The 19,573-nt window shown below is 32.4% G+C and overlaps 1 protein-coding gene across 1 annotated transcript; it reads left to right on the top strand.

Moving 5' to 3' along the window:
* Positions 1-3,031: 3,031 nt before the first annotated feature.
* On the top strand, positions 3,032-19,435 carry LOC140443768 (venom allergen 3-like). The gene is made up of 7 exons (XM_072535197.1): positions 3,032-3,381; positions 4,906-5,073; positions 8,896-8,992; positions 9,055-9,193; positions 12,999-13,240; positions 15,206-15,409; positions 19,143-19,435. The coding sequence occupies exons 1-7, from the start codon at positions 3,256-3,258 to the stop codon at positions 19,319-19,321; spliced, it is 1,155 nt and encodes a 384-aa protein (XP_072391298.1). The 5' UTR covers positions 3,032-3,255; the 3' UTR covers positions 19,322-19,435.
* The last annotated feature ends 138 nt before the right edge of the window (positions 19,436-19,573 follow it).

Genomic DNA, 19,573 nt, shown 5'->3' with positions numbered 1-19,573 from the left:
ATGTTTTCTACTAATATTGGCTATGAGTACGTGTGCTTGGTTGTATAGTAATTTCCAGCCACTTTTAGTCTGTCAAAAAGTTACTAACTTCGAAAAAAAAATTACTAAATTCACTAGACAGTTCGGACTGGGAATAGCAAACCGACTATACCTCCTCTCCTTTCGAATGATGTATCATACGTCACCATCCGCCGAACTATTCTTCCCCACCACAAAACGCTTAAAAAATTATTTAATTCTACATAATTCTGTTTAACTTGATTCTATTTTATTTTCGTAAAGCTTTGACGTTTGTTAAACGTCAGTTATTTAACCAACAAGTGTATTAAGGGCGATTAACAATTGAGATATTTTAACGCGTGAGCGGAGCGAGCGCGTTATGTTCGAGATTGTTAATCGCCATTTTATTTCACGAGTTCGTTACAAAACTTTTCCGTCGGCCGCACTTTTCAGAATTAAAGATATATTAGTTTAAATTTTTATTTACTTAACGATAAAGCTGGATTTATAGTTTGACGCACTGTAAACGTAGACGCACTGGAAAAAGATCAACATAGAATTTTGTGTACTCTTATTTATAATTGAACGTAAACGCATGACGGATCGTAAGTGAAACGCGCTGCAACGGAAGAGTTGGCCAACTTTCATCTTTTACAGTGCGTTACTTGCGTCTGGCCAATCAAAAGGAAGAATTTTGAGCTGTCAACAAAAGTGAACTGTCTGTCCCGCCCACCATTTTGTAAAGTTGTTTATCAAGATAATCGAATTTTGATTTTGTTGATTATTTGTTACAATGAACGTTAAGAATTTATAAAATAATAATAAATAATAAAAGAATATTATAGTATCATGGTCACCAACTCTAGCCACTGTTTCTATTCATGCGAAAAAATTCCACTCCGTCGATTTATAAATTGAAATAAAATTTATAGTCCGTTTGTTACGTCTGCAGTGCGTCTACGTCTACAGTCCGTCAAACTATAAATCCAGCTTAAACAACAATCTTTTCAGCTTTTATTAACTTTATTCAAAGTTTAATTTTCCTTAGTGCTAGTTTTATTATTGTAAACATTAATATTCGAAATAGTACAATTACTGAAATTAAAGGAAGGTATTGATAAATAATGATCTGCTGTATCTATAGCATTTTGATAAATTTATATTTAAATCTTTTTGGACCTCTGTAAATTCTATGATAGAAGAAGACGCGGTGGTGCTGAAGGAAGAACTTTGACAAGGTTTAGTGGTATTTTGCCCCAAGATATAACCTGCTACAGCAGTCAATTTCCAGCCTGAAAAGTCTGCACCACTGTCACATAGTATTGAGGCAGAGGAACGTCTAAAGCAATGCTCAGTGCAGAGATGCGGGTGCTCTAATTTTAAGAATTTAGCAATAAAGGAAGGAATTTTGGAAAACGTATTTATGCCAACTGGCTGTGTGGAACATTTGTTATTTTTATAAAAAATGAAAAATCGTTTATGTGGTTATGTGCTGGAAGAAATATAGTTTTTGATCGCATTGAGGAAGGTATTTGCTTCGTTATCTACTATGGTAAATATTCTATTTGTGCGTGTTTTTGATGCTTTTATTTGTGACAAGAAACTTTGACCCCAAGTCTTGAACGTTATAAGTTTCTAATAATTTCAATAGTTCGTCCTTTCTTAACGCACCAGCCACTCCGAAAATCAATGCAACCTACAAAATGAAATACGAGTATTAAATATATAAACTTAATTTACTTGTTTATCTTTATCATTAGAAACACGTCGTTAGGAGCATCAGAGATGAATTTCTGGACTTGTTCTTTTTCAAGTGTTTTTGATTTCTTTGGTACATAACCTGTTCTTTTTTTCTTGATAAAAATAATTAACGTATTATATTTAGATATATCAATGTTTGATTTTAAACTTAAGGTTGATTTTTGCATCGAATTTTTGGACCACAAACTTGCTATTAGTCCTTTTTCGGCAATGTTTGAAAAATATGTTAACAATACAGATTCTGAATATCGTATTATTTTTCTCTCGTCACACCATGCAATAAATTCAGCGTGTTTTTTCGTACAACACTCTGCTTTTTTCAGGCAGTAAACTTAAAGATATTTTATTTGCAGTTTCTGTCACTTCTGGTGGAGTTAAATTAAACTCTTCGTCAATATCCATCTTTTGATTTTTCAAATACACAAAATTTTAAACAATTAAGTAAATAATGACATACAATGACAGATAGTACTAACTAATAAATTTTTTAGTGGGAATATAAATAGGTATATGTTTGGTTGCCTACACCACAGGTCACTGCCAAGCACAGAGCGTTTAATTAATTTATGCAAGCAATGTATGTTGTGTTGCCTATAATAAAATCGTTTATTAATAGAAAATCATTAATTAATAGGGGTCATTAATCAATGATTTTGAGGGTGTTAAAATTGATCATAAATGGACGGTCGACGGAAAATATATATTATACGTCATTCATCTGACCTTACAATTACAGTAACCTATATTTTTAGCAATTTTCAAAAACAATAATTATTTGAGATTTCTTTAAAAATTTTTTTATAGAATGCTACCTTAAAAATATTACAATTAATTATATTAATATGTAATTAGTATTATTAATTAAACGTATCGTTTCAATTACAAAATATGATTGAAATGTCAGATATTGGTAGTTTAGATTTTCTTTCCTAGCGCTAGGTGTTAAATCTAAAATAACGTAAAATTTTATAATAAAATCTTCCTTAAAAATATTATTAAAATTAATTATTAATTATATTAATATACAATTAATACAGTATTATTAATTAAACGTGTCGTTAAATATGATTGAAATATGGTAGTTCATATTTCTTTCCTAGATGGCGCCATTATGTGACCGAGAATATAAACTAAATTTTGTATTCAGTGTTTAAGTAATAAATATAACGGTTTTAAAAGATTGATTTACATAAGGTAATGTAATTAAGAAAAGCAAACCAATTTTAGGCCGACAACCGAAAGGCATAATTATGGTCATTCAATCCAAATAGAAGATGATGTGCTGTTATCGGGATACACGTAAAGGTGATTGGTGATTAGTTTCTTAATTTTAAATTCAACAATCATTTTAGTCGTGTGTTTTTAAAATAAAGTTTCAGTTAAAATATATAACGTATGTCAAATTTTTAATTGATTTTAGCAAAGTGGTTTTAAGACATCGCATTTTATGTCACTTAATTTTTTAAAACTCAATTTCCTTTTGTTTATGTCAAAATGACAAAACTAAATAGGATGCTGTTCCGTTTTATCGTGTTGTTGCGAATAGTATATTCTGTAATTGCAGTCGATTACTGTTCCTTGTGCGAAAATAGATCACATACATTGTGTTTATATCCTAATGTAAGTACCTATTTAAAATTTCAAAAAATAATTTTTAAATAGGATATAGAATGTAGCAATAGAGGATGTAAATAAATATAAAAAAATAAAATTAATGTTTATCAATCGTCTCCACTAAAATCAAGGAGGGGTACTAAACTCATTTGACCATCTAAATCACCTGGACTAGACGGTATTCATTCAATAGGTATTTCCACAGAAGGAAAAAAGCTCTCTGTGTAAAAAGTTTTGTTTAATACTACAGGCTAGCTTAGGACTGAGGGGTACATAGCAAAAGCATGGAGGCTCATAGGGGTAGCTTTTATACCCCAACTTGGTAAACTTATATGCAAATACTTGTGTGTATAGAGCAGGATTGCTATATAAACGGCACTGCATCATCTCGGTCAGAGTGTGAGTACTTTTTGGAATTCCAACAGGTGAGGTCGAGTGAATTTCTCAATATAGTGGAAGCCTTCAATAATATCTCCTATGAAGCAATCACACAGTTGCCTGGTCTAAAAGGAATCGACGAAACAAGCTGCAGATAGATATACTGCATGCTGAGTAGTCGTGTGATATATGAAACGTTACTGAGAGATACAGTGTCAGCACAGGTAACCAGAGACTGTCGGCAAAGGGAGTTTTATCTCGCCTCTTATGAAATCTCGTGATGGATGTACTGATAGCTAGACATAGCCTAATCATATCCCGCGGTAAATAACAATTAAAGAGATTGAATGCAACGGGCTCTGACTGTAGTTACAGAATGAAATTCAAGTAAGCCCCTAGAAATCCAAAAACGAAGGTTGGGTCCTCTAAGTAAGCATAAATGGTAAAAATCAAAATCTGATGAGTGAAGTAAAGTACCTACCTTGAAGTAATATTAAACAAGAGGATGACTGATCTACGCGTGAGATCAATTTGTGAGATTTTATTGACAGTTTTATCTTACTTTAGTGTATTTTAATATCAAATCAGCCAAAAAGAGTGAAACGAACAATATCAACATTAAACTCACTGCAAATTTGGACTAAAAAAACTTACTGAATGAAACATCTCGTGCATTAAAACAATTTTTGAAATCAAATTAAATTGTACTTATTTTTCCTCACATTTCCGCTAATTACGTTTATAAGTCATGTTGAGAAACAGCTTCAAAATGTGACTAATCAATATACCAATAAATTTTCTCTAGTTATAATTATTGACTGATAGATCAAAATTGTTGAATTCCTTTGGTTTCAAAATAAAAAATAGCTCTTCTAGTTTTTAAATTATCTATCTATCTAAAAAGCCTAAATTGCCCATTGCTGAACGTATTCCTCCTTAAGGTTTTGCCACTACTCTCTACGTTGTATCCTTTTTATTCAATTTCTAGTAACTCTCTTATGTCGTCGATTCAATCTTCTAGGGAGCCTACTTCTCCTTTGTCAAACAATTTCACTTATTGATGTTTATCATTTACGCTAGCTACATACAAAGCAAATGCAGCAGAAATTTTTTATGTAAATTAAATTTGTATAAATCCGTTTATTTTTTTAGAGTGATCCAGGGCCTAATTGTTTAGAATATAAAAAAATATCCTTATCAAGTGAAGAAAAACAGTATATTGTAGAGATACATAATGATATTCGAAATTTCGTAGCGTCAGGCTTTGAAAAAAAAGGAAAACTTGGAGGTCAACCACCTGCTGCTAATATGATGCCATTGGTAAATAGATATTTTGAAAGTTTGAAGTAGTATAACTTTTGAAAATTTATTAATAAATTTAGGCCTTTAATAATTTTAAAAACTTCCTTTTACAAAATATAGATTTTTAAAGAAGTATTATATTTGTTAATCTGTCTAAGTATTCTTTGACAGAGAAAATGGGAAAAATAAATAACAAAAGTATAATAAAATCATTTTATTGTTATCATTACTTGCACAACAATCCTTTGTGGGTCTTGGCCTGTTCTAAGATATTCCGTCATTTTGATCTAGTATGGGCTTTACTTTTCCAGTTATTCCGGTGCTTTTTAAGGTATTTAGGTCTTGTTCTACCTGCTCCATATATCTAAGTCAGCTTCGGCTGGCTGGATAACCACCGAGAACCATACCTAACCATTTACCCCTCAAAAATCATTAAACCATATAAAGAAAACAACGACATAGTTTTACGACCTTAATAGAATTTATTTAGCCTGGCAGAACGCAGTTGTTTGAAGAAATACAAAGTGGCAGTACTTTTTATTAAGCCAAAAAATATTTGCGAGTATACCTTATCCTGAAATATAATTAAATAAAGTTTAACAGACAAACAAAACAGTAAACAAAAAGCTTAAGTAATATTGTTAATTGGCATACCAATGCCATTTTAAGCATGTAGTTATTCCAATTTCAAATATTAATATTGGAAATTACCTAAGAAAATCATGATAGTTTCAAAGATATTCCTAGTTTTGATAAAGGAATCACCACAACAGCACAGCCGCGCTATAAATGACTCACGTTCGTATTCATAGTCCGACTCCAGCGCGTCGCTGGCTGTTCACCACCATATCTATGTTTCATAGTCGACCTACAGCCTGGTTGACGCAAGCGTAAAGCATCTTTCTCCGAACAGTCGCTGGCATGTCGCTGGATACGCGCCAGTCGCTTTCACAGTCATCTCACACTCGAATGACGCATGCCCTGTTTAGAGATTTTCGAAGCTTCGCCAGAGAAGGTATATGCATGCTCTGGCGATTCGCCGATTCGCCCGTCAATTAGAAATACGTTTGCGATGGACGATTTACATCAATATTATGTAGTTAACCGAGAAATAAATGAACAAAACGATATATTACAAGTACCCAGAAGATATATAAGGGACATGCAAAATCCATTACACTTTTATAATGATAATGAATTTCGAAAAAGATATAGATTTCGAAAACAAACAGTTATTGAAATAATGTTGCCAGTAATAAATGATAAAATGGTGAAAATTAATCGACGTGGATTACCGTTTCCACCCATTTTATGTCTTTTAGTTGCCTTGAGATTTTATGCTACTGGAAATTTTCAGGTAGGATAAATTAAAGAATATATTTTCAGAACATGATATATGTATATATATATATATATATATATATATATATATATATATATATATATATATATATAATGGTAGATCGTAGTATAGTTAATTTTAATTTAATTTTTAGATTGTAACTGGAGATCTTAGAGGATTTTCACAACCCACGGTTCCGAGATACATTTTTAAAATTTCCCGCCTACTTGCTCAGCTATTACCCACATATATAAAATTTCCTGAAGGTCTCGAAAACCAGAGAAAGAACCAAAGGATGTTTTAGGAATATTGCTAATTTTCCCAAAGTAACAGGGTGTATAGACTGTACTCACATACCAATAAAAAGTCCTAGAGGGAATATGGCCGAGATATATAAAAACAGGGAAAGATATTTTTCAATAAACGTCCAAGTAGTGGGTGGACCCAATTTAGAAATTTTCGATGTTGTAGCTCGTTGGCCTGGAAGAGAACATGATTCGATGATCTTCAATAATAGTTCAGTGAAACACCGTTTTGAGAATGGCAGTTTAACAGGATTTCTTTTTGGAGATAGTGGCTATGCTTGTTTACCGTATTTAATGACGCCTCTTTTAAATCCTGGAATTGAACAAGAAGTAAGGTATAACAGATCTCATATTAGAACAAGAAATACCGTTGAGAGATTGTTTGGATTGTGGAAAAAAAGATTTTGTTGTTTAAGTCGGGGTTTAAATAATAAATTGGAAAGAGTTCCAGAAATAATTGTGGCATGTGCAGTTCTTCACAATATTGGGATCAAAGTGAATGATGTAAATGATGAACAAGATAATGTGGAAGAAGAACTAGATGATAATGAACCTCACATACCGAATTAAGCTTAAAATATTGGACGGATTGTACGAAGAAGACTTATTGAACAACATTTTAATTGATTTCAATTTTATGTTACACCGTTTGGCGCTCTTTCACTTAGCTGTGTTGAAGTAATTAATAAATAAATACAATTCTCCCTTTCTAAAATTCCAAATTTTCCTGCTCAAACTACTCAAAATTCCATACAAACCTATCACTTTTTCCATTATAATATCAATAAATAAAAAACAAATCAAGAAAAACAAATGTATGTACGAGTAATTATAACATATTAATGTGTATAAAATAGAAAATCAAATTAGAAATTGTTAGTGGGACATCAGCTAACAATTAAAAGGTCTTTAGAAAATAAAATTTTTATTTAAACTAATATACTGAATGCAATCTATCTGTTGGTTGAATGGTATTTGCGAAAACAATATCCTATGCATAGTCCAGGTTTTTTTTGTCACAATCAGCACACTCGTAAATTGTGTTTTTTCAAATTTTATCCATACAACATATTCTACATCGTTTTTTGTCACGTACTGGTTATATTTCAATATTGATAATGGTCTGACAACATTCCATCCTCTCTTGGTTGTGTGTTCAGTCAAAGTATTGGCAAATTCAGAAGATCCTTTTTCCCTCCTCGTAGATTCGCCACTGACTACCCAACGCTTAGCTACTCTTCATACAATCTGTATTATCTTGTAAAAAACACCAAGCATTTGCAAGAAAATTGCACTTTCATATAAAAAAACGAGTTATTTATCTCGTCCTTTTTTTATGCAAGGCGCAATATTTAATTACTTAATATTATTATTAATATTAAAAAACAATATTAAAAGCTTTAATACTATTACCAATATTAAAAACTTTAATATATTATACATTATAATATTAATATGAATGAGTAGAAACGATTACATTTAAATTTGGCAAATTGTAACTCCAGTCGACTAGTTCACAAGTACGATTGCTGTGTAGATCCTTGTCATCAAATACGTCTATGTTTTCATATCGAGTAGTAAGTAACCGATCGCCCACTAGCGGTTCTCCGAAGATTGACTATGAAATAGGGGATGAAATCTCGATGGAGTGTTCGCTAACTGAAGAACCGCCGGCGACTCTTCCTGGCGACGCACTATGAATACCAGTGTTATGATACGGTGAGAATTGTGCTGTGACTACTGCGCTCACTAATCTGTAGTGCAACACCAATACGCCCAGAGGGTGCATGGTGTAGGGAGAAAAGTTTTAACCAAGTGATGCGTCAGAGGCTGACGAACTTTTGTAGATTATAGCCTTGGTACGGTAAAGGCGCAATACATTGTCTGACAACATCTCGTCTCTTCTACTCTTTGGAAAAAATGGACATGGACAAGAGATAGTCCAGACATCTCGTCTCTTCTAATCCTGGGAATAAAATGCAAATCACAAGAGATGGTTTAGAAAGATACTCAGAAATATGTGATTCATCTGAATGTGCAAATTACAACGTAAATGGAATGTGCGGAGGGCGACCCCAATCGCTGACTACGTTTGGGCCCCAAATACGCCTCAACCACCCAATCGTGGTCTTACGAGCAAACCTGCAGCATAAATAAAATTAACACGAATAAAGATGTATTTTTAATTTTTAGGAATGGGATGAGGAGTTGGCAACAATAGCTCAAAGATGGGTAGATCAATGTATACCACTAAACGCAAGTAGACAACATGATCTTTGCAGACGATCGAGTAAAATATAAAATAAATTTAAACAAAAGTAACATTTATAAAATTGTTAAATTATTTTTCAGGTCAGTACAAATATGTTGGCCAAAATGGTGCGAGTTCATTGCTAAAGAAGGACGAAGTGACAGAATTTGATATTTTCATATTAAAATGGTATCAAGCAGTAGAAAATGTTATTCCGTCCGATATACAAAACTTTGAAGGGTTCGTATTACGATAAAAATAATAAAAATACATATACTTTATGTTGTTCCGATATTTTGACATTTTTTAAAATTTGCAGCCAACCAATGTTTGTTCTTGTGAGTTGTCTCGCACAATTATTGATTCTACAGTTTTCTATTATTCTATAGATAAGGTGATCTGACCTATGATTTTGTTTTGACATTCACCCATTTAACGTATGGTCCTAAAGTTTTGGGAAAAATTTCACCTGGTCTGATTGAGAAGCAAAATGCATTTAACAAAGAAGGCCATGGAATTGAAATGTCATCAGTTATTGACATTTAATAAACAAAGCAGAATATTTTTTGGTTTGTGCTCTGCAAAATGTCTTATAACATTTATATTCGTCGAGGTGTTTATAATATGGTTGGGGGAATGTCGAAACGAGATATTGTTAATATTTATCGAGATCAAAACATAAGCAAATCGACAATTTGTCGCACAATCAGAGAATGTGAAGAAGGGATACCATGTGTTAACTTGCGTAAAAGTGGCCGACCGCGGATTTTGAACCATATAAGAGAGGCAAGACTGATTGAAGCAGCTAAGAAGAAAATTGGGGTCTCACAGCGAATACTGGCCAGAAGATTTCATGTTGGAAAGACTACAGTATACAGGACGCTATCGAGTAACAATATTATCTACCGGAAAAGAAGGAAAGCTCCAAAATACACAGAGGATCAATTAGAGAGAATTCCGAGATGTTGCCGCGCGTTAAGGCGAGTGCATTTCGTCAACAAGTTGATCGTGATGGACGATGAAAAATATTTTACTTTGTCCAACTCTGAGATGAAGGGTAACGATGGGTTTTACACGAACGATTACGAAAATGTACCTGATGAAATAAAATTCAAAAGTAAAAAAAAATTTGAGGACAAAATTCGGGTATGGTGTGCAATTTCTGAGGCTGGCTTTATCTCACAGCCCTACATTGGTGTTGTTCGAGGCGAAGACTTAAACGCAAATATTTATATTCAAAGATGTATCTCTAAATTGCTTCAGTTTGTGAACACACATCATGCAAATGATCAAATAGTCTTTTGGCCAGATCTTGCCTCATGTTATTACGCGAGAATCACAAGGGACTGGTACAAAACTAACAACATTACCTTTGTACCGAAAGCAGACAATCCCGCCAACCTACCTCAGGCTCGTCCAATTGAAGAGTTCTGGGCAATATTAAGTCGGAAAGTCTATAATAACGGATGGCAAGCACAAAATCAGGAACAGTTAAGACGCCGCATATATACAAAAATTAGAGAAATTGACGCCGAAGTCGTCCAAAGGATGATGCAACGTCTCGGGGGAATTATTAGGCAAATCGAAAATAATGGTCCCTTGTCTGCCATTTGAAGTTTGATTTGTAATAAGGATAGTTAAGTTAAATTGTTGAATAATATAATAAAAATATAAGATTATTGTGGTCAGAGTTATATGCTTTTGAAATTTTTCCCAAAACTTTAGGACCATACGTTATACATTTTACAATTCACATCCTGTTTATGTTTCCGCTTCTCTTGCTGGTCAATAAACTTTTTCCTGATATTATTTGGAGAATTATTCTCTCATCATCATCATCACTCTGGCTTTACAACCCTCTGTGGGTCCTAGCTTCCTCAAGAATTTCTCTCCACACGTCCCTATCCATCGCCTCCCTCCGCCAAGCACATATTGACATTTTTCTCATGTCTTCATCGATGTTATCAAGAAACCTTGTACTGGATCTTCCTCTTCTTCTCTGATCAATGGGTCCATCAAAGAGCGTTTGTCTGACTGGGTCATTTTGTTCCATCCGCATTACATGCCTACCTACCTCAGACGTCCTAAATATATTTTACAATATCTGGTTCCTGGTACATTCTATAAAGTTTCAAGTTGTATCGTCTTCTCCACACTCAATTGTCATTCATCGTTCCATAGATTCACCTTAGTACTTTTCTTTCGAACCTTCCTAACATGGTATTATTACTTTTTGTTAGAGTCTAGGTCTCTGAACCATATGTTAGGATTGGACATATTACTTTTTCCAGAGAAAGATAAGACAGTATACAGGAGAGAGGATCTCTCTGGCACAGCCCGTTGTTTGTTTTAACAGGTTCAGATAGTTCCCCCTGAATTTGTACTCTACATTCAACTTTTTCAAGATATTAAAGTTATGTTAAATTTACCAACTGATTTGGTATTCCCAGCTCTTTCAATGCTTTGAACATTGCTCTTCTATTTACAGAGTCGTAAAATATGATGAGTATATTATGTCATATTCCAGTGTTTTTTCTAAAATTTATCTCAGGGTTGCAATTTGATGAATTGTCGATTTACCACCTCTAAAACCAGCCTGGTATTTTCTTACTACTCGTACATACTTATTCACTCATCACCAAGGGTTTTTACGGCCGATGTTCTGTAATGAAGTTTATAGGCCATAGTCTGGAATAATTTCTTCTTGGCGTCATTTAGGCGCAGAAAACCTTATTTTGAAATATCTGTAAGATGTTTATATTGGACAAACTAAGTGGATAGCTGCGGAATTTAAGAACATGGTTTAAGAAAACTTCAACGGAGCTGTTTCGAGCCGCAGCGAGCAAGGTCATGATTGCCAATATGATTTCCAACATCCGAAACGGATAGGAACCAGAAGAAGAAGAAGAAGAAGTGGATAGCTGGATTTCATAGGTCCCAATGGGCTGATATAATAAAACCTTGCTATTTAAGGACAATTTTGATTTGTAGCCAATAAGCCACTACACATTACTTCATTTAACGTTTGCGTTTTGTAAACATATGTTTTTTCTAAGTTAGATGGCGGTTTAAATGCCTGCTGGGATATTTGGCATCTTTTGGTTTATCTCTGGTTAAAAAAAGTCATCATTTGACATTTTTTAACCAGATTGAGGAAGTTAACAACTGTCAATATATACAGGAGAACATGTTTCTCTACGTAGCGTAAATGTTACGTGAAGTGATTTAGTTCTATTAGATTTTATGCGCCATATTTTAACCATTGCTTAATGCTATTTAGGTTTTATCGAAGGTGTCTTGAGGGTGATAATTGATCTGTGTGGGATGCCAAAATAGAAGTATCGTCTGCATACGTTGCTACTGTAGTTGTTCTTATTGTTGAAATGTCTGCTGTATACAAGAGATATAGTATTTTTCGCCAAGGACGCTGCCTTGCGGGACGCCTGAATATATAGAATATATTATGTGTACTAGGTCCCTTGTTTTATCAGGAAGTGTCTATTTTTCAGGTAGGATTTTAAGAGCTAGAAGTGAGGACAAGGTAAGAGCTTCTTTAGTTTTGATTTTTCACATCATCATCATCATTATCCAGCCTTCATTTATCACGTCCACTGCTGGCCATAGGCGTTCCTTAACTTAAACTCCTCCATTCTTTACGAATTGTGCTCTTTGTTGCCAATTTTTGGTGATACGCCTGATGTTGTTAGCCCAACGTGTACGTGATCTTCCTCTACTACGTTTGTCTGATCTTGGTCTCTAATTTGTAATTTTGCTCATCCATCGTAACTCATGCATTCTCGCTACATGGTCTGCCAGTTCTGAATGAATGAAATGAACGGAACTGAAATGGAACTGGGCGATTTTCCACAACTTCGTCCTAAATAATTTATTTTTATCTTCATAAGTTTGTTTCTATTTGCTTTGGTAACATCCCAAACCTCCGAACCGTACAGTATAAGGCTTTATACCATATCGACTTTTGACAGAGAAAAGAGTATAATGCTCGTATATACATATGTGTACTAAGTTGAACTTTATATTATAGATTTTATCGAGGAAGAAAAGTAATAGGGCATTATTCCCAAATGGTATGGGCAAATAGTAAAGCTATTGGCTGTGGTGTTGCAATATATAAAGCAAAACTGGGCAATTTTTATCACCAAAAGTTTATTTGTAACTACGGTCCTGGAGGAAATGTAATAGGGCAACCAATTTACATAAGAGGGAAACCATGTTCAAAATGTCCTAACCATAAGTGCGATAGTTTTCGAAACAATTTATGTGAAAGTAAGTATTTTTGTTATAAAAAATAGGAGACAATGCTAGTTTTTTATTATATTACATATATATATATATATATATATATATATATATATATATATATATATATATATATAATAAAATAATAATATAATATAAAATTAGTATTTCTTGGGTTTAGGTTCAATAAGTAATATTTAATTTGGAACTAGATTTTATTCTCAATTGATATCAACGTTTCGGCAGGAAACTCTTCCCTTGCCTTTGTCAAGATTCTAAAATGTATAAGATTATGAACAAAAAGTTATTGTAAAATATATAATTAATATATTTAAAAACCGAACAAAATAAAAAGAAGAGGGAGATATAAGAATCAATAGAAATAAAAAGAAATACCAACGCAATCAATGACAAAAAAGATACACAGAACCTAAATAAAATATATTTCAATTTGATTTAAATAATAATAAATATAACGCCATAAAAAATTCTTAAAGTCATAACATATCTCCACTTTACCTTTTTTGAATACACCAACGATACGCCCATATAAAAATAATTATTTTATACTAATGACGGTAAATCATGAGATATCAAATATCAATTTTTACTTCAGTCAATTCATTAATGTCAGTGTCCCGTTTTACGTTTTGGTAAGTTTTTATATATTTTACAATATATATATATATATATATATATATATATATATATATATATATATATATATATATATGTATATATATATATATATATATATATATACATATATAAATATATATATATATATACATATATATATATATATATATATATATATATATATATATATATATATATATATATATATATATAGTTTGAATTTAGTTCTTGAACCTTAATATATATTTTTTTAGTGGATTTTCTTGGGCTTAGGTTCATAAAAAAATTTTTGATTTGATACTAAGACATTTTCATATATTTTTTCGACGTTTCGGCAGGAAACCCATGCCTTTTTCAAGAAGTAATATTGACTAAAAAAACATTTTATGACAGACATAATACGGTTTAAAAGTTAAACTTTTGACTTACCAAGCATGTAAAAATTCGGTACTAACAAGTAGACGTCACAATTAAAATAATATTAAAAACATAGGACATACCCACTAAGTCACTACATGTAAAATGTATTTTAAATCTAATGTGTTGTTTATTGATGTTAGTTTATCGTTTAAACAATCAGTTATTTTAACATCATAGGTGTTCTGAGATTGTCTTTTTATGTGTTTTTAAATTAAGTTAAAATATATTTAGTTCGAATTTTTGACATCTTTTTTATCATTTATTGCATTATTATTTTTTTTTATTTGTATAGACTCTAGAAGCTCTCTCTTCTGAAAAGTGAACCCAACAGGAAGAACGGCAACAATAAAAGATTTGGTTGATGGTTGATAATTAATTAATAATAATGTTCATGTTCGTATATCTTTGACATCTTCTTACAAAAGATTTGAACTCATTACGTCAATTAGAGGTTGATAATTTAATTTTAAATATGCTAAGACTGTGTCAAGCTGTAATAAATGATGCTGGAAGCAACAAACAATTATAACATAAATCTTTTTTAAGTATATTTTCATACTACGTTGATAATTTTAATTAAACTATTACATTTTTAATTTTTATGTCAAATTGGAATAATATTATACTGACATTAATTATTAATTGCTACCTGATCGGGAATTATAAACCAATTTTCAACATCCAATTAAAACTGATGCCATATACTATGTGGATGTGTATGTAAACCCCAATTTTTATACACGAGTGCATTTAGGAAGAACCAAAGATAATATAAGGCTTCGTACATGATACAATATACATATTGGAACGGGCTTAAAAAGTGAAAATGGACTTATTTGTAGTGCAACGAGCATTAATGTATTGCAATATTGATAATTGAAATAAAGGTAAGTTTTTTTTTAATAAACTTATCAATAATTTTCTTCATTTTAGGTTTGGACGTATCAAACTTCAGAAGCATTGGAAATAAAACTCATCTAGATTTTAACGAAATTGAGAATAAGTTTAATGACAGTACTTGTATAATAATCCCAGGAGGCAGCACATCGCATGAATGCAAAGAAATTTTAGGAAACGGTTCTCGTACAAAAGAACCTACTGTATGGAAAATGAGTTCGGCGGTTACAACAATAAAACGTAAGTTATGTTAACCATTTTATTACAACGTTCAATTAAACGATATAATTCCGTATATAGTATCTAACATTGGCACCCCGATTCGAATTTGTCTTATAGTAGCCGTCATACCTCCTTTGTATAGAATGGTCTAAAATCACCCCTATAAACTTTGACCAGTTATGCTTATAGTATGTGCGCAAATGCTGTGCATTTTATTAAGTTAAATTTTGGGTAGGTAGGTATACTGCCATAAACAGCAAATACATTAGGGACCCTGGATCTTTAACCGAGTGACATTAATATCTAATGAGAGACGATACATACTTTCAGCCTAGCATTAGAATTTTACACCTAGATATATAAACAAAATAACAATGTTTTTTTTCTTCAGGTGCCTTCTCTGTTACGGGTGTTGGCCACTGTTCATGCATTATACATCTAACATATTGCAGCTCTTCTTTTCTTAACGCTTTTCTCGTCCATTTTTGGACATAGGCCTCTCTTAACTCCTTCCATCGATCTCTATCCTGAGCAAAATACTTCCAATTTGTTCCGGCTATTCTTTTGATGTCGTCCACCCATTCCATATGTGGTCTTCCTCTTGGTCGTCTACCGTTGTAAGGTCTCCAATGTTGTATTGTGTCGTTCCAACGTTGGTCTTTTTGTCTAGCAGTCTGACCTGCGAAGCTCCATTTGAGTTTGGCAATTTTTGTTGTGATATCCTTAACTTTTGTTTTTGATCTTACCCAGTCGTTCCTCGTTTTATCTGACAGTAGTGTAGCTAACATTGCTTCCATGTCCCCTTCTGTTGTGGCTATTTTAATCATAATTGCCTTGATTAGGGTCCAGGTTTGACAACCACATGTTATGACAGAAAGGATGCATTGGTTGAACGCTTTGCTCCTCAAGTATTGAGGTATTTTGCGGTTCTTCAGTATCCAACTGAGTTTTTCAAATCCTGCCCATGCCAGTCTTGCTCTTCTAGTGATTTCCGCACTTTGGTTTTCTTTGTCAAGTTTCAGAATTTGACCTAGGTAGATATATTCCTGAACTTGTTCTATCTCACTGCCATTTATAGATATACGTCTGGGATCTGTCATTGTTTTTGTTTTTGTCATATTGAGAGCTGTCTGCGAGTTCCTTCATCATAATTTGTAATTCCTCGAATGTGCTCGCTATAATTACGATGTCGTTGCGAATCTGAGGTGGTTTAACTTGTCATTAACGTTGATGCCTATGTTGAAAAATTTGTAGTTTTGAAGACGTCTTCTAGGGCTAGATTAAAAAGCTTTAATATGTGCAACTCGCCTTGTCTAACTCCTCTCCTAATAAGGATGGGATTTGTCTTTTCGTCTAGTCGTACTATCATAGTTGCGTTTTCACACATCTACTAGTTGCCTATATCTCGAATCTATTCTACAATTATTAATAGCTTGTTGTATGGCCCATATCTCGATACTATCAAATGCCTTTTCATAGTCTATGAAGGCAAGAAATACTGGTAGTTGGTACTCATTTGCCTTCTCTATCAGTGTTCTCATTGTCAGCAGATGGTCTGATGTACTATATCCTTTGCGAAAGCCAGGCTGTTCAACCGGTTGGTAATTATCAATTGTGTGAGTCAACCGATTGTTAATCATTCTCATAAACAGTTTGTATATTTGATTGAGCAATGATATAGGTCTATAATTCTTTAAGTCACATTTGTCTCCTTTTTTGTGTAAGAGTACTACTAAATTCTCGTTCCAGTCTTTTGGTATTTTGCTATTATGGAGACATCTATTAAATAGCTTTGTTGGTATAGGGATTGTTACTCTCTTGCTCGTTTTTAAGAGCCCGGCAATTAAACCGTCGTGTCCTGGAGCTTTATTATTTTTTAGGTCTTTCTATTTCGAATCCCTCTATATTCGGTAGTACCTCTGATCCCACGTTTTTATTTTTCTTTTGACGTTTTCTTTTGTTGATTCATTAGGCTGGCTTTGCGAGCAGTACAAAGTTTTGTAGAAGTCTTCGACTATCTTTGTTATTTTATTTTGCTATTTGTTACATTGAGGAAGAATCAATATTCCACTGCATCTTAATCTTTCATTCATTATTTTTTGTAGATATTGTAAAATTGCGGCTATTATTACTGTACTATCGGCATCGCAAATATTGTTAATTAAAACCCATTCTCTTTTATCTCCACCGTTTCTGATTCAATAGCTTCTAGTACGATTTCTTGAGAGTAAGCGTTAAATTATGAACGGAAACTCTACATCCTTGTCTAACTCTTATCTAGTATTCAAACAGTTTTTATATTGGTGGAGATACGTAGTTGATGTACTGGTAAGTTTTACAGGAACTAACAGACAACTTGGCCAATTTTTATCGTATATTAATTCACTCCATAGTCAAATTGAATTTACAATAGAAACAGAATAAAATCAATACATTTTTTAGAGTTAAAAATTATCAGACTTAAAAACAAACATGAGTTCTCCGTATTTCATAAACCTACCCATACTGACACGACTATACACAATTCATCATCCCATCCTACACAACATAAATTGGCAGTCTACCATAGCATGTTACATAGATTAATAAAATTTCCGATGTTAAAATACAACTTTAAGATAGAATTAAATATCATCAAGCAAATAACAGTAAACAATAGGTCCAATGAACAGACAATTAATAAAATTTTAAATCAAAACCTACATAAGAAAACCCAGAAATTAGTATTTCCACCACCAGAGAAAAAAACCCAGTACCTTCTGCTCAATTACATATACATGCATGATATCAACAAAAATAGGTAAACACATAAAAAAGAAAGGAATAACACCAGCTTTTAGAACAAACAACAACTTAAGCAAATATATTAAAAACAACAAGAGCCAAAATAAAAAGCACTTACACAGTGGTGTATACAAACTTTAATGTAGGGACTGCCCAAAAACTTACATGGGTCAAACTGGTATAACGTTTAACAAATGTATAGAACATAAAATAGCTTTCAATAATAGAAAAACAGTTTCTACATACGCATATACCTTCTAGATCATAATCATTCTTTTGATGACGAATTTCAAATTCTTCACATCCAATATAACGGCCTTATATTAGAATCTATGGAAATTAACAAATTAAAAAATACAGACAATTTTGAATGACCAACTTGAGACAAACAGTCCTCCTCAACCTATTCAGTTAAAGACTATAAAGTGTAAACACATACCTAAAATAGATCACTTAAGAAAGGCACTTTGTCCAAATAGCTGTAGTGATAAGATATTATAATAAATTTTGTGGAGGTTTTAAAAGTTTTCAGTGTTTTATTGTTATATAAAATGAATTTCCATCCAATAAGGGTTGAATCCATCACTTATTTCATATTCTTACTTCAGCTATTTCTATGAGCTTTTTATGCACATTGGAGTTGTCTTATTTATTTTGTAATTCATCTTGCAAAAATTTCCTTTATCGTTTCTGAATAGTTTTATTATGACATGTGGTTTATGGTCTGAAAACAAAACAACTAGTCTTAACAATGGAAGATTCCCTCCTAGTGTCTATGTTGATTTTTTTTTTTTCAATTATAAAGGTCTTGTTCACTGAGTAAGCTCCAAGATGTTATAGAATAATCAAAGAACGAGCTGGATGATAAAAAATAATGCATTACAAAGATTACTTTTGGGTCAGATCTGCTATCTACTAATGTTTAGTTTCGATAATATTATTTAATTTAATTCTGATAACTTTTTAGGTACAAATCAGACGAAACCACCAGACAATAAATTTAACAGTAAATATAAAAGAGCTTTGGGTAAATGGTACCAAGGAGAATGTAGATGTGACATCATATATCGCTCAAAATCCATTAGTCTGTCTCCCTTCTTATCCCTAATACTTGTATGTCTTAATATTTTATTACTTAGGACATAGGTATTGTTTTATATAGATTATATTTAATCGTATTCAGTTTAATCAGTAAACTTTTCGACTTTTTCGTAAAGTATTCAACCAATTAAATATGATGTAGAACATGTATTCTTGGCTGATAGCCTTAGACACATTATTTCATTTTGTTTATACTCAGCAATCAGTGAAAATTTTTATCGACATCTCTCAGAAATTTGAAAATAATGTGTTGCAACTATTTTTGGAATGCTTTTTGTATGAAATTTTGGATTATAA

The sequence above is a fragment of the Diabrotica undecimpunctata genome, chromosome 6 (genome assembly GCF_040954645.1).
Source record: "Diabrotica undecimpunctata isolate CICGRU chromosome 6, icDiaUnde3, whole genome shotgun sequence".
Lineage (NCBI taxonomy): Eukaryota > Metazoa > Arthropoda > Insecta > Coleoptera > Chrysomelidae > Diabrotica > Diabrotica undecimpunctata.
Note: the sequence above shows the minus strand (reverse complement) of the source record. Positions and strands in the feature narration are given on the sequence as shown.